This window comes from Antechinus flavipes, chromosome 1 (genome assembly GCF_016432865.1).
Source record: "Antechinus flavipes isolate AdamAnt ecotype Samford, QLD, Australia chromosome 1, AdamAnt_v2, whole genome shotgun sequence".
Lineage (NCBI taxonomy): Eukaryota > Metazoa > Chordata > Mammalia > Dasyuromorphia > Dasyuridae > Antechinus > Antechinus flavipes.
The window spans coordinates 80575205-80590308 of record NC_067398.1 but is presented as its reverse complement, the minus strand read 5'-3'; the positions used below and the strand labels follow the sequence as shown (position 1 = coordinate 80590308).

Sequence of the window (15104 nt, the reverse complement as noted above, 5' to 3'; positions counted from 1 at the left end):
CTTTGAATTTTTTCTGAGGAGTGTGAGCTTGCCTATCAGGTCTAGGATTCTGCTAGCTCTATGAATTTGTCTTGTTTCAGGTACACACAAAGTTTGCAAAAGAAGTGTCTGGGTCCAGCTGTCCATGGCACATAGGGCAGCCTATCATTAGCATTCTGCCCCTCAGATTTCTTTGGGGTTAAATCCTGTTGTGTGACCAAGAAAATCTGATCATACATTTTAGTTTCCAGGTCACTTTTCCCCCATTTTCACTTGTTTGGTGGTTGTGAAGGCAGGGGAGATTCCTCATCCCCATCACTGAGTCTTGGTTTTTCCCCTAGGTATTTGACGATGAGGAGTTTGACTGCCGAACCCCTGAAGAGTGGATAGCAATGGGTCTGGAGCCAGAATGTGAAGACAGAAAACCAGTTCCTGGAAAAGCCCTTTTACCTACAGATGATTTCCTCGGTCATGGTAAGTGACCACAACAAAGTTGCCTCACCAGCTCTTACTCACAGCCTTGATAGGAGGTTCAACTAAAATAATGGCTCTGAAGGACTTTGTATATTTTAAGGTCAGCTGTTATTGTTACCTCCAGACTTTGGGCTGGATGATGTAGGGTCTTAGACTGCTGGGTCGGTCCAACCTCTCATTTTACAGGTCGGGCCATGGAGGGAAGAAGGAGGCTGTGACTGCCCGAGTTTCCACGGGTAGTAGACTCTCAGGCTTCTAGAGTTCTGCTCCAAACTCAGCCTTTCCTACCTCAGTGCAGGAGCCTGTGGTGGTTCTGGGGAGGAGGAACAGGCCCACAATAGCCCACCCTGCCTTGCTGAAGCTTATTGGCTAGTAAGAAAAAAAGACATGTCCGTAAAGTAACCACAATTCAGATCAGAACCAGATTAGTACATAGGAAAAGGGACACGCTGGAACATGCCACACGAGCAGCTGTTGTGCAAATGATAAACATCTAACTTGGGAAAGAGGAGGAGGAGGAGGAGAGAAACTGGCCTGTTCTTGGTCTCAGAAGGCAGAAGAAGGAACAATCTCTTTGAGAGAGAGAGAGATTTTGGTCAAACAATCAGAGCTGCTCAGCAGTACCCAGGGCTGCCTCCAGGTTTAGTGCATTTTGTTCAACCTGAGTCCGCAGTTTCCTGTTGAAGTTGTGGAACAAAAGGCTTCTGTGCTGGACAGTGACTGGGCCTGAGGACCTGCTCAGATGCCCCACATCACGTGCCCTAGTCTGAGGTCCAGGACTCTCTGGACGGAAGGAAGGAAAACCATACCTTCCCATCAAGATCTTCTAGTCAAAGACCAGCAACATTTGCACAGACCATAGGATGAGTGGACCCAACGCAACACATCCAAGTGAGTTAAGTGGAAGGCTAAGTCACACTCCTTATCTGCTGGCAGAAGAATAAGTGCATTAATAAGATAGTGAAGAAATGGTCATATCAGTTGCATTTAGACAGGGTGTGGCTTAGGCTGAGATTTCCTTCCCCTCCCCCCCATTTCCTCTTTAAATTTAATACTAGTATCAAGTTGTTGAAACTAGGTAGAAATGTCCCTCCCCCCAGACTGTGTATCTTAAATTTTTAACATAATTACTCAAATGATTTAACTTAATTGTTCCATTTGTTCTCTGATCCTGTTTGTTAAATCTGAAAGATTTGGTTCTTCTTGTATACACTGTTTTTAGACCAGCTTCCTTTCAAAGAACTTGGGCTCACAGATGTTCTTTGGACTAACTCTGAGCCATCCTTGATCATTAGTAATGGGCCCTTCTATGATGTGTGGATTAATTGAAATGACTAAGGTATTTATTTGTAGGTAGGTATTTATTGCTAGAGTATGCGATGGCACAGCAAATCAGGACCAGTTCCTCTGTGCTAGACGCTGGATCCCAAATACAGGGGGAGACAGATTTTTATGGATTAAAAGAAAACAATTAACAGTATATCAACCAAAATACAAGATTGGGTAATGTGATTTCTAATTGCAGAAAAGATTAGAGATTTTGCAAGTTGGGAAGGGAAGAGCAAATAGGTGCAATTCCCTGAAATAAGACAGAGTTCCTCCTTCTACCCCCTCCTCACATGTCCCTCCTCCCACTTCACCCTCCTCCCCCAATCAAAGGAACAAGGAAACAATAGCTGATTGACCAGTATGGGGCCAATTTTCAGATAAGATATTGGTTGCTTGAGATGTATAATTGTCAGAAACTATCAATCTTCTGGTCTGACTGGGTTTTGGATCAGCAAAAATTGTCTTTAAGCAATAAGTAAAGGTGGCCCAGGTTCTCAGTCACATAGGGCTGACTTCAAACAATGCAATAGTTTTCTCACAATTCCCACAATTGAATAAGAGTTTCTCACAAGACAGAAATGGAACCACACCCATAACTGAATAGAAGGGGCTAGATCCAGAATTGAGACACAAGATAGAGCAATATGATTCCCTCAATTCTCACAATTCCCATACTTCCACATTTGGGTTGCTGAGCTGGTGGATCATCTCAGGAAAAGGTTCTGGAAAGCAAGTATTTTAGCCAAGGGGAGCAGAACTCTTTCATAGATTGCTTTTCTAGACCACAGAGCAATGGTGTTACTTTCTGTAAGAGTTTGTCTCCCATAATTCTCATTTATCTTGGAAGCAGCCTCAGTGGAACCAATCAGTGGGGTTTTATGTATCCTTTTCCCCTTTTGATGTGTCCAGAGTTAGGGTTTTTAGTCGGGGTCCATAGACTCCTTAAGGCTTCATGGAGAAATCTCAGGAGGTTTGTGAATTTGAATGAGAAAAAGTTAGATTTTCATTTTCACTAATTTCTCATTGAAGTTTAGCATTTCCTTTAACTATGATTTTTTTAGAAACTATTATTCTAGCAACATCCCCAGACAGTCAAAGGGAATTAAAACACAAAGAAGCTTAATGAAGTCATTAACTTGGGAGACTTGTCAACTTGATTAAGGTTTCCCTTGATCAACTCTGAAAACATGGTTTCTTCTTCTGGGAAGTATTAGCTGTTCCAAGAAATCAAACTTGGGTGCTTTGGGGCACATTGGTCCATATCTCCAATTCTGAATGGTTCTCAGGGGTTCTGGAGAAGTTTAAGTACTATCCCCAGTCTCAGGAAAGACACTCCCCAGATTAGTGTCCTTTGTGGGTACAGACCTCCCATTGGAAATTACATTTAGCTCCAAATACATGATCATGAAATTTGAACAAAGGAACCTTTAAAAAATTATAGAATCTGAAAGTTGGAAGGGACCTCAGGGGCCATCCATTTCAACCTCTGAACAAAAGGAATTCCCACTATGACACAGCTGACAAATTGTCATCTGGCCTCTTCTTGGAAGCCTGCAGAGCCTGCCAGAGAAAGGGTTAGGGAAACCTAACCATTTTTAAGAGAACCTGTATCAAATTGAAACTATTACCACTCATATGAAAGAGTGTTCCAAATCACTATTGATCAGAGAAAAGCAAATTAAGACAGCTCTGAGATACCACTACACACCTGTCCGATTGGCTAAGATGACAGGAAAAAATAATGATGAATGTTGGAGGGGATGCAGGAAAACTGGGACACTGATGCATTGTTGGTGGAGTTGTGAACGAATCCAACCATTCTGGAGAGCAATCTGGAATTATGGCCAAAAAGTTATCAAACTGTGCATACCCTTTGATCCAGCAGCTTATATCCCAAAGAAATACTAAAGAAGGGAAAGGGACCTGTATGTGCCAAAATGTTTGTGGCAGCCCTGTTTGTAGTGGCTAGAAACTGGAAATTGAATGGATGCTCATCAATTGGAGAATGGCTGGGTAAGAGAGGACTGGCGAGACTTACATGAACTGATGCTAAGTGAAATGAGCAGAACCAGGAGATCATTATACACTTCGACAACGATATTGTATGAGGACATATTCTGATGGAAGTGGATTTCTTTGACAAAGAGACCTAACTCAGTTTCAATTGATAAATGATGGACAGAAGCAGCTACACCCAAAGAAAGAACACTGGGAAACGAATGTGAACTATTTGCATTTTTGTTTTTCTTCCCGAGTTATTTTTACCTTCTGAATCCAATTCTCCCTGTGCAACAAGAGAACTGTTCAGCTCTGCACACATATATTGTATCTAGGATATACTGCAACATATCTAACATATATAGAACTGCTTGCCATGTAGGGGAGGGGGTGGAGGGAGGGAGGGGAAAAATCGGAACAGAAGCGAGTGCAAGGGATAATGTTGTAAAAAATTACCCTGGCATGGATTCTGTTAATATAAAGTTATTATAAAATAAAATAAAATATATTAAAAAAGAGAGAGAGAGAACTTGTATCATTTTTGGACAGCTCTGTTTTTTAGGAAGCTTTTTCAGTCTAAACCAGCTTCTCTGCTACTTTTACCCATAGCTTCTTGTTCTCCTCTCTAGGGCCAAAGGGAACAAGTCTCGTCAGTCAGCCAGTCTATATTTGTTAAATGCCTACTACCTGGCAGGCATTGTGCCAGGCCTTGGGGATACAAAGAAAGTCAAAAAACAGGGGAAGAATCCCCTTCACATGACAGCCCTTTCAATACTTTTAAGGCAACGGTCTTGTTCCTCCTGAATCATCTCTCCTCCAGGTTAAAAGTGCCTATTTTCTTCAATCTGTCCTCAAAAGACACAGATTCAAAGCTCTTCACCACCTGTTTGTTTTCCTCTGATCATTTTCTGGTGATGACCTGTCTAGGTGCTTGTAAGGGCTTGCTTCAATTAAAAATAATTAGAAAAGTGGAAAAAATAACAGTTAATAATGGCAAGAAATAGATAAAATAAATAAAAGGGAAAAAAACCCATGCTTCTCTTCATAGGGTAAGTCCCAATGAATTTCTAAGGATTAGGCTTCTCAGAAGGGGACTCGCCACGTCCACACAGTAAATTATCAGCAGGAGTTGAGACTTGAACCCAGGACTTTTTTTCATTAGACTGTCTTCTCTCTCTTCTTGAAATCTCAAACTCTAATCATCACCCGGTGCATTACAGCACCCAGCTTATCACCCAGAAACATTAAAACTGAACAAGGTTCTGATGTGTCTGACATCTGGCAGAGACAGATGCTGTGACGGGCCAGGACTCAGGTTTCAGCTGGAGCTGATGCTAAGGGATGGGGAGCCTCCTCGAGCCGGTGGGTCAGCAGTAGTCAGAGGGCACCGCTGGGAAATTAGCTCTTTCTGGAAGAGGTAGATGAGTGTTCTCCAGTTTGCGAGGAAGAAAAGGAAGCTGATTCCAAGGAGACAGGCTAGCCTGGTCAAAGGGACTGAGAAATTAGGAGGGCATGAACTCAGGGATCTGAGTTCCACCATGGTCATCCTCAAGGAGCCGGCCACGTGTGGGAAGCCAGAGGGTAACAAGGCTCATCTCACAGTTCTATCAATGACCAGAGCAGAGACAAGACTAACTAGCCATTTTATATGCTAGAGAATAGTGTGTACTGTCCTCTGTGGAAATATCATCCAAGCTGATGCAGGGCAAATCTGTAAACCTCATCCCTGACTAGGCTCCTTTTTCTTATGGTACCTGCTAAGTGAAAATGCTGTGTCTCCTGATCAAGTGATAGAAGTGTTAGCTCAGTCTCTGCTTGGCCTGCAGTGATCAGTAGGAAAATGCCTTCCCATGCGCAGTGCACACAAGGACAAACAGCTCAGAACAATAAGGCTTAACGTGACTTGGAAACAGCCTTAAGTTCAGGTATTTATACTCAAAAAGAGCCCACAGCCTTCTCTCTTAGATGATTTGTCCTTCACCTGAACCCTCGCTGATTCAAAAAACATTTTAGTGCCTATTATGCATGAAACATTTGACTGGGGCTTAGGGACACAGAGACAAAAATAATGTCATCCCTGCCCTTAAGAGGCTTACACTCTATTCTGTAGAGATTGTTGCGGTCCCTTCCCGATGTCAGAATCTATAATAAGCAGAGTTGTGTGTTTCTCTGTAATTAGGATTTCTGTATTGTGGATTCTCCAAGGCCCAAATGGGGCTGTTTCCATTTACTTATTCCAGATGAGTTAACATGTGCTTCCTTCCCCTTCTCAGAACACATATTAGAAGGTAAAGAGGAATCAAGAGCTTCCTATATCTTGTTGCAACCTCTAGAGTTGTCCCACCAGTGACGATGCTCCTGCCCGTCCTGTCCCCCGGCACCTGGAAGGCTTCCCCTCAGAGAGGGCGGCACCTGGGAGCAGAGCTTCTCTGCCGTGGGCCTGATCTTGGGGGCGGGGCTCTCTCTTTCTAGCGGATCCCAAGAACCGCCAGCTGGTTTATAAATGGAATCTTGTTGGGGTTCTGGACTACGACCCTGACAAGAAATTGTATCTGGTGCATAAGACAGACAAGAGGGGCCTGATTCGGGACGACATGGGGAACCCCATCCTGAATGGAGGCATGACTCCAGAAGGTGCGTACCTGGGGCTTCTTGCAGGGCTGATCTTTTAGGCAGCAATCCCTCTTTTCCTAGGCCCAGGAAGGAGGTGACTTTTCTTACGACATCCTCCTGTTCTTCCAGATTTTGGGCAAAGGATTTCTGGGGTACCAGGCCCATAGCCATAGGTGGAAAGCAGTGTCTGAATTCTGGCCATTGGAAATAGGAAAATCTTGGGTCCTCCCTCCCCTTGCGGGCTCCCTTTGCTCCTTCCTTCCGCCCCTACCCTCAGACTTTGTACCTTGAAAGCCCCTGGCCTGGCCTGCCCTGAGTTTTCAAACCACTTCTGCATATAGGAATTTGTGGTTCTCAAAACAGCCCTGGGACGGAGTCGGGGCAGTGCCCACATTACCAAAGATGAGACGGAGCCCAAGAGATGGGAAAGGAGGGGCTCAGTCCCACAGCTGTCGAAGCTGGAGCCCCAGTCTCCTAACGGGGTCCAGAGGCCCTGAGTCTCGCTCCATGGTGTTGGTCTGAGGCGCCATGGCACCTGCTCCCGAGAATTGCCCCTTCTGGAATTCTCCGAGGCCCCGGCTCTGCTCACCTGTCCCTCCTGGTGTATGTCTTCCCACAGGCAGGTCCCTCCTCCTCCCTTGCCAGTACTGGGTGCCCCGGATCCAGCTGCTCTTTTGTGCCGAGAACCCCTATGTGTTTACAAAGCGTGTGGTCTCGGCCAACTCCCTCCGCAAGAAGACCGAGTCCCTCCTGCTGTATAACCTGTATGTGGACTGCATGCCCACTGAGGGACTGAGGGTGCTCAACGAGGAGTGCCTCAACATGATCAAGCAACGGACCTTGAGTACCCCCAGGATACGCAAAGGGCCCTTGTAAATATTGGCTTCCTTCTGCCCCCTGCAGGGGTGGGACGAGCCGGCCCGGGTTGGGGAGTGTTCCCTGAGCATCCCGAGGCAGCAGGCCCTTCCTCCGGGCTGCCAGATCCTCCAACAGGCTTGAGCCTAAAGTAACGGAGTTAGAGGCCCAGCCTCCTAAAGATGGGGCAAGCTGTGCCAGAACAGAGCCCCCTAGAAGGGAAGGTTCCACCAAAGCCACTGAGTGTACCTTCTGTGGGAGGCACTGAGGCCGGAGGTTCCCAGCCTTGGCTTTCCTGGGGAAGACACAGGCATTATCCGGCTGTGCCCCAGCCGGCATTGAGACAGCAAGCTCACTTCTTGTCCAGTGGCCCTTACTGCTGCCCCTCAGAGAGCTCCCAAGGCAGTTTCAGGGCAGGCCGGGCCAGGGGGCAGAGCTCCTTCCTCCCCTCACCAACTTTTCTCTTCTGTCACAGAGTTGTGGAGCAAATAAACACCTTGGCCAAGGAGGCAAACCTGGACTATGAACGGACCATGAATAAGATCAATTTTGATGAGATTGTGGCCTCCAAACCAGAAACGTTTGCCTATGTAACTTTACCAGATAAAGTGGAGGAGAAAGTGCCTGAAAAAGGTATGGGGCCGCCCCTCTTTCCATTAAGGGGGTCAGTTCTGAAAAGCCAGCAGTCGAGAAAACATATGGATGGGAAGGAGGCAGGAGAAATTTATGGGATCTGATGTAGCCAAAGGGTAGAAAAACCTGTTTGTGCCCACCTTTAGGGGTTCAAAGCCTTCCCTCAGCCTCTTCTGGCTTGTCAAAAACTGCTCTATAGGCCCTTCCTGCAGCTGGATTGAGCAAGGTTTTGAGCATCCTTACGCCCTTACTCCAGTCTTGGACCTGGAGGCTCATTCCTTCAGGTGGCAGAGAACTTTAGGCCTTGCACATTCGTGCTAAATAAATGTTTGTTGAATTGAATTGAGTTCATGTAGTCTTTTGAGAGAGTGCTGTTTGCCTGATGCCGTTCTCAGTTCTACTTCTTTATCATTTCAGGGAAGATCATTTTTTCCCTTACTGTCTTTGACCTCTCATTCTTGTATAGCTGAAAGATGTGTGCCTCTATGGTCCCAAAGGCCGCCTCTGGCAGCTATGCCGAAGCTCCTCCCCAGGCTACTTCCCTAAGCACCCCTCCCTCTTTCTTCTCCCCAGGGCTCATTCCTATGCCTAAGTATCCCTTCCTGGAACAGAAGGAGGCCTTCACTTTTGTGTCCCTGCTCACCCGGACAGAAGTCATCATGGCCCTTGGCAAAGTACGGGCTGAGTGTAACAAGGTGACTGCTATGACCCTGTTCCACTACACCCTGTCCAAGTCCGGGCGTCTGGAGGAATTTGAACAGATTCAGTCCCAGATGTTTTCCCAGGTGAGCCAAGAGGTCTAAGGAAGGTGAATGAAGATTGGTGGCAATTCATTCTTCACCTCTGTGAAACACCTGTGTCTCCCAGTTTGCATGTCATCCTTGAAGACTACTTATTCAATTGGTCGCTGAATTCAATCTATTTTGTCTTTGTGATAGCTCTTGTATATGTCCCCTTCTCTCCTCTGACACTGCATAATCTCGTGTAGATCCATATCACCATATACTTGGACCATTGCAATAGCTTTTTGGTCTCTACATCAAGTCCCTCTCTATTCCAAAGCATTTTTTACTCAGCAATAAAATTAATCATCCTCAAAACAAACAAACAAACAAACAAAATACATATAATTGGGATAAAATCAAACTTAAAAAAATAAAATTTATCACCTAAAGTGTGTGCCTGACTTTGTCACCCCTTCTCTCATCCTCCACTCAATAAATTCTAGTGGCTTCCTTTCATCTCTTTCAGGATCAAATATAAAATTCTCTGTTTGGCATTCAAAACTTTTCATAACTTGGCCCTCTCTTACTTTTCTAATCTTATACTTTGAGCCTCCCATATACTCAGTGATTCAGGGGGATAAAAATAAAATTTAAGAAATAGAACTGGGGCTGTGGGCTTGGTGAAAAGAGGTGGTATAGAGGAGTACAAATTGACCTTTTCAATTGAGTATTACTAGGGCTGAGCAGGTTCTTTTTTTTCTCCATTCCATAATTAGTAAAGAGGTATATGGAAGGAAAAGAAGAAATAGTAAAAGAGACCATGATGGAGAGAACTACATATAGTTAACAATCCTAACAGCGAATGTAAGTGGAATGAACCCACCTATAAAGCAGAGGAAGATAGCAGAACAAATTAGAAAGTAGAATTCAGCAATGTTTATAAGAAATATATTTCATATTTTACATGATTGAACATGTATGACCTATGTGATATTGCTTTACATCTCAGAGAGGGGACCAGGAGGGATAGAATTTGGAACTCAAAAAATTTTTTTAAAGAAAACAAATGTTAAAAAATGTTTTTATATTTGAAATATATATATATATATATATATATATATATATATATATATGACAATATAAACATAAAAATCCACAGGATTAAATTGAGGAGCCAAAGTAGAATTTATTATGCTTCAGATAAAATTTTTAAAAATCAAAGGAAGTAATCATGATCTTAAATGAGGCAACAGTGAACATAGACATAATTCAAAGATATAAACATAGAAACCACCAATACTATAATCAGTCAGTAAGCATCCAGCAGCGTCATTTTCATCATTACATATATGTGATATATATGATATATATAATATATATACACATATAAACACAATCATAACCAATGAATATTTCTATTTCTTCAAGGAGTATTTTGTAATTGTATTTCTATGGGTTTTAAGTGTGTGTCGGTAGGTTGGTTCCCGGATATTAATTTTGTAGTTATTTTAAATAGGATTTCCCCCCCATCATTTTCTTTTGGTTTTTGTTATTTCTGTTATTTTGTTATTTTCACATAGAAATACCCATCACTTTTATGGGTTTATTTTGTATTGGGGTTGCTTTCATTATATCTTGTTTCCTCTGCCTCTTTCCTCCAGGTCCAGATGTTCCTAAAGGACAGCTGGGTCAGCACTCTAAAAGTTGCCATCAGGAGTAGTTTGAGGGACATGAGTAAAGGCTGGTATAACCTCTATGAGACCAACTGGGAAGTATACCAGATGTCCAAACTTCACAAACTGATGGAACTGATCAAGTACACTTTGCAAGACACGATCCGATTCCTTGTCCAGGACTCTCTGGTCAACTTTACCCAGTTCATCCTGGACGCCTGCTGCAGTGTCCTGCAGTGTCCTGAGGACATGGTCTGGGGTCCTGATCTCATCAACAGTCCATACAAGTGAGAAGAGGGAGAGTGGCTCATTGTGTCTGCCTGCTTCCAGTAGGGTTAACAGAGATGGAGCGTCCCACATGGGTGCTGCTGGACAGCACTTTAGCCCTGGCGTCCAAAGGCAGGGCCTAATGTGGGAAGATAGAGGCAGCTGTGGTCCAGAGCCAGTCAGGTTTGGACGGCCTGAGAAAGCAGCAGCACCTAAGGATCCCAAGGGACTGCCAGGGTTGGGAAGGGGGACTGTGGAACCCTGACGGGACCTCTCCACCGGAGCTTTCTCTAGTGTCTGATGTCAAATGAGAGTCTACTCTTGGATTTTGCCAAATAGGAAGTTCTTCCTCAAGTAGCTTATGATTTTAAACACCATGTTACTAGAATTTGAACACTCTGCTGCTTGAGCCATTTCTCTCATCTTTAGAGACCTTGCTTCTGCTAGGCCTTTGGGGTACTTTGGGCTTTCTGGAGCTTTAGAGCAGGGCATTTCCTTTACTTTGGGGGTCCTTATTATTTGCTCATAAAGGGAGAAAGGTGGAAAGAAGCTTGAGTAGGGAACCTAGATCCCAATAGCTGTGAATGCCACACAAAGGAGGACTAGCATCCACCCTTCCCTCTGCTTCTGGAGAGGTACCAGCAGACACCCTAAGCAGAAAGGTGGGAGCAGCATCTTGTTCTTCTCTCCCCCGTGTGTGTGTGTGCATGCGAGATTAAGTAAAGATATAATCATAGTGAACCCACGTTGGGGGGAACCCATGAGCACAAGTGATCTAACAGAAACAATGCAGGATTTGAGGAACTATGCTTAAATTGTTGGTTAATCAGTGTGAGATCTTGTACTTTGCTCTTCTAGGTCTCATTTTGCTCATCTGTAAAATGAGGTGGTCAGGCTATATAATTTTCTAAAGTGCTTTCCTCCTGGTATGTATAGTTCAGTGCGATAATCACAGAAAATAGTCCCTCATTCTGCTGTGGCCTCCCTGGAAATTTCTTTTCCATGAATAACCTTTAGGAGGTTTACATCTTGTCCTAAGACTCCTGGAGGGAATCTGCTCTTGTTTGCTGCCTCTGCAGCCATCTAACTCCAAATTGTTATATAACCTCCTAGGTTAGTGGGTGATGAAATGTTCTCTTGTGATTCCATAAAGCTGAAGAACAAGTCCTGGCCTGGGGAGGGAAAGTCGGAGGTTCCATTATTGCTGGAATAGCATTTCCTTCTTTGGGGATTAAGGCAGACAGGTTAAGTGACTTGCCCAGGATCACACAGCTAGTAAATGTCTGAGGTCCCCTCGCTTCCAGGCTCAGCAATCTATTTACGGAGCCGCCTTGCCACTTCACAGGAGGCTGTCACAGGAAGCCTGAGGCCATTTGGTGATCCTGGGTGTAGGGTGATGGGCACAGGCCCACAGGCCATCTGCTGTAGCTCAGAGGTCTGTAATCAGCTAGCTTTCAGTGGCTTGGAGCAGAGAAATAAAGCTGGCATTAACTTGCCCATGAGAGATGCAGGCTCTGAGAGTGGGATTATGCTTAGTGTCTGAATCATCGAAGAGGACGCATGCTTCTAGAAAAGGGGGAACCAAACATCAACAACCATTCTGGGAGAACAGGATCGTTGCCACACAAACCCATGACACTTGAAATACATGCACTTTATAGGCCCCTGTGGACGATGACTTAGCAGAGCTGGTAGGACCCACTGACGTTTTATGTGCCCAAGCCAGGTCAGCTCGCTTTATTAAGAGCCTCCTAGATGCTAGGTTTGGTGAGCTCTGGGGAGCTCACAAGAAAAGGCGACAAACAGGAACTCACAATCCAATGAAAATTAACTTACAGCTACAAACTAGAGAGACATGGAATCTATTAGGAGAGTCTCAGAGGGAAGAGCACTGAGATTAAGGAGGACTAGCAGCTGGAGTGTCGTGGGCAAGGAATAGGAAAGGGGGAGGCCATTGTTACTGAATAGCAGAGTATATGGAGGGGAGGAGGAAAGGGCCAATGTGATGAAAGACTTTAAAGGTCAAACAGAGGAATTTATTTTGGATGAATTGTATTAGGGAGAGACTTGAGACCACTCAGGCTGCTGCAAAAGTCTAGGTGAAAGGTGGGAGTGCAGTGCTTATAGAGTTATAGACTGTTGAGGGGATGAGTGGAAGGGGCCACCTGCAAAGGATGTCACAAAGGTGAAAAAAGAGGACAGCACCTGGCAACAGATGGGAGACGGGGATGCCGTAGAAAGGAGTAGAGAATGACAGCTAGTTTGTGAGCCTGGCTGACTGTCAGGATCCAGGACACTTACAGAAGTTTGGAGTGGTGGGGGAAGGTTTAGGAGGTTTAGTTTTACACATGCTGTGTGAGAGATGATTATGAAACATGTGGTTCTAAATGTCCAGTTGATAGTTGAAAATGTTAAGCAGGTTAAGCAGGATGAATACAGAGAGGACTGGCGAGACTTACATGAACTGATGCTAAGTGAAATGAGCAGAACCAGGAGATCATTATACACTTCGACAACAATATTGTATGAGGACATATTTTGATGGAAGTGGATTTCTTTGACAAAGAGACCTGAGTTTCAATTGATAAATGACGGACAAAAGCAGCTACACCCAAAGAAAGAACACTGGGAAACGAATGTGAACTATCTGCATTTTTGTTTTTCTTCCTGGGTTATTTATACCTTCTGAATCCAATTCTCCCTATGCAACAAGAGAACTGTTTGGTTCTGCAAACATATATTATATCTAGGATATACTGCAACATATCCAACATATAAAGGACTGCTTGCCATCTAGGGGAGGGGATGGAGGGAGGGAGGGAAAAAAAAATCGGAACAGAAACGAGTGTCAATATAAAGTAATTATTAAATAAAAATTTAAAAAAAAAAGAAAAGAAAATGGACTGGTTAAGAGAGAAAATAATTTAAAAAAAATTTTAATACATATATTTTATTATTATTATAGCTTTTTATTTACAAGATATATGCATGGGTAATTTTTCAGCATTGACAATTGCAAAACCTTTTGTTCCAATTTTTCCCCTCTTCCCCCCGACCCCTTCCCTCAGATGGCAGGTTGACCAATATATGTTAAATATGTTAGAGTATAAGTTAAATACAATATATGTATACATGTCCAAACAGTTATTTTGCTGTACAAAAAGAGTTGGACTTTGAAATAGTGTACAATTAGCCTGTGAAGGAAATAAAAAATGCAGGTGGACAAAAATAGAGGGATTGGGAATTCTATGTAGTAGTTCGTAGTCATCTCCCAGAATTCTTTTCCTGGATGAAACGGTTTCTATTCATTGCTGCTTTATTGAAACTGATTTGGTTCATCTCATTGTTGAAGAGGGCCAGGTCCATCAGAATTGATCATCATATAGTATTGTTGTTGTTGTGTATAATGATCTCTTGGTCCTACTCATTTCATTCAGCCTCAGTTCATGTAAGTGAGAGAAAAGAATTTTAAGGAAAGGGATTCTTTCTCCATCTTGACAATCTTCAGGACTTGCTGTAGAGCCCATAATTCTTCCACATCCCTGGGAAATTTTTGGGCAGTTACTCAAAATCATCATCATTAGACTTGGATTCGGGAATTCAAATCTGGTCTCAGATACTTACTAAGCTATATGACCCTGGGCAGGTCACTTCATCTCTGTTTGCCTCAGTTTCCTCTTTTATAAAATTATGATTATAGTATCATAAGGATCAAATGAGATTAAATACATTACACATGCTTTATATAGCATTCTATAGTAACAATGTTTTAATTTCAAATAATAACTTATACTATAAATACATACATATATATGCCATCATACCTATATATAATTTAAATATATTTGTATTTTATATTTAGATATACATGTATATATATTGCCATTTTAAGAATGATAATATAAATATATTATAAATGTAATTTATAATATCTATAAACACATTTATGCATGTATTTATTTATTTTTATGCCTGCATACATAATTTAATATGGATTTCTGTTGTTTTTATAAATATACTTATATATATTTATTATATATTTGTATACATATTTTAAATATTCATTTCTGTTGTTTTTATTATTTTTTTTAGGCCCCGAAAGAATCCCCTTTTCATAATGGATCTGGTTCTGGACAGCAGTGGGTCACACTACAGCACCCCTTTAGAGAATTTTATGGCATCTTTGATGACTCTGTTTGACAAGGGCATTCTGGCAACCCACTCTGTACCTCAGCTAGAGAAGGTACGTTGTTGGTAGCTGGCCTGAGGCCAGAGGAAATGCAGTTTGCATGTGTGTGTTGACATGTGTATGCGTTCCAGGGTTCAGCTGTGAACTCTGAAGGGACAGAGAATGGCCCTGTTGACCTCTCATTAAGCCCTAAGATTAGCTAAAGATGGTGGGGAAGAAGCCAGTTTGTGCAGAGGATTGAAGGTTAGAGTGAGTATGATGGCAGAGGAGTTAGGGTAGAGATCACAAGTGGAGCAGGTCTTCCTGGCAAGGAGCAAAGACGAGGGGAGAGGATGGATGAAGATGTGTGATTCTGGGCTATGCGTGGAT

General features: G+C 43.2%; 1 protein-coding gene across 1 annotated transcript in view; it reads left to right on the top strand.

Annotated features, from left to right (window-relative positions):
• DNAH1 (dynein axonemal heavy chain 1) overlaps positions 1-15104 on the top strand; it is a 148268-nt gene that overhangs the window by 18283 nt on the left and 114881 nt on the right. Inside the window, exons 6-12 of the mRNA XM_051985319.1 lie at positions 321-453; positions 6253-6414; positions 7013-7265; positions 7724-7881; positions 8455-8666; positions 10268-10566; positions 14639-14789. Of these exons, the coding sequence (XP_051841279.1) occupies positions 321-453; positions 6253-6414; positions 7013-7265; positions 7724-7881; positions 8455-8666; positions 10268-10566; positions 14639-14789 (1368 nt within the window). The remainder of the gene's footprint in view (positions 1-320; positions 454-6252; positions 6415-7012; positions 7266-7723; positions 7882-8454; positions 8667-10267; positions 10567-14638; positions 14790-15104) is intronic.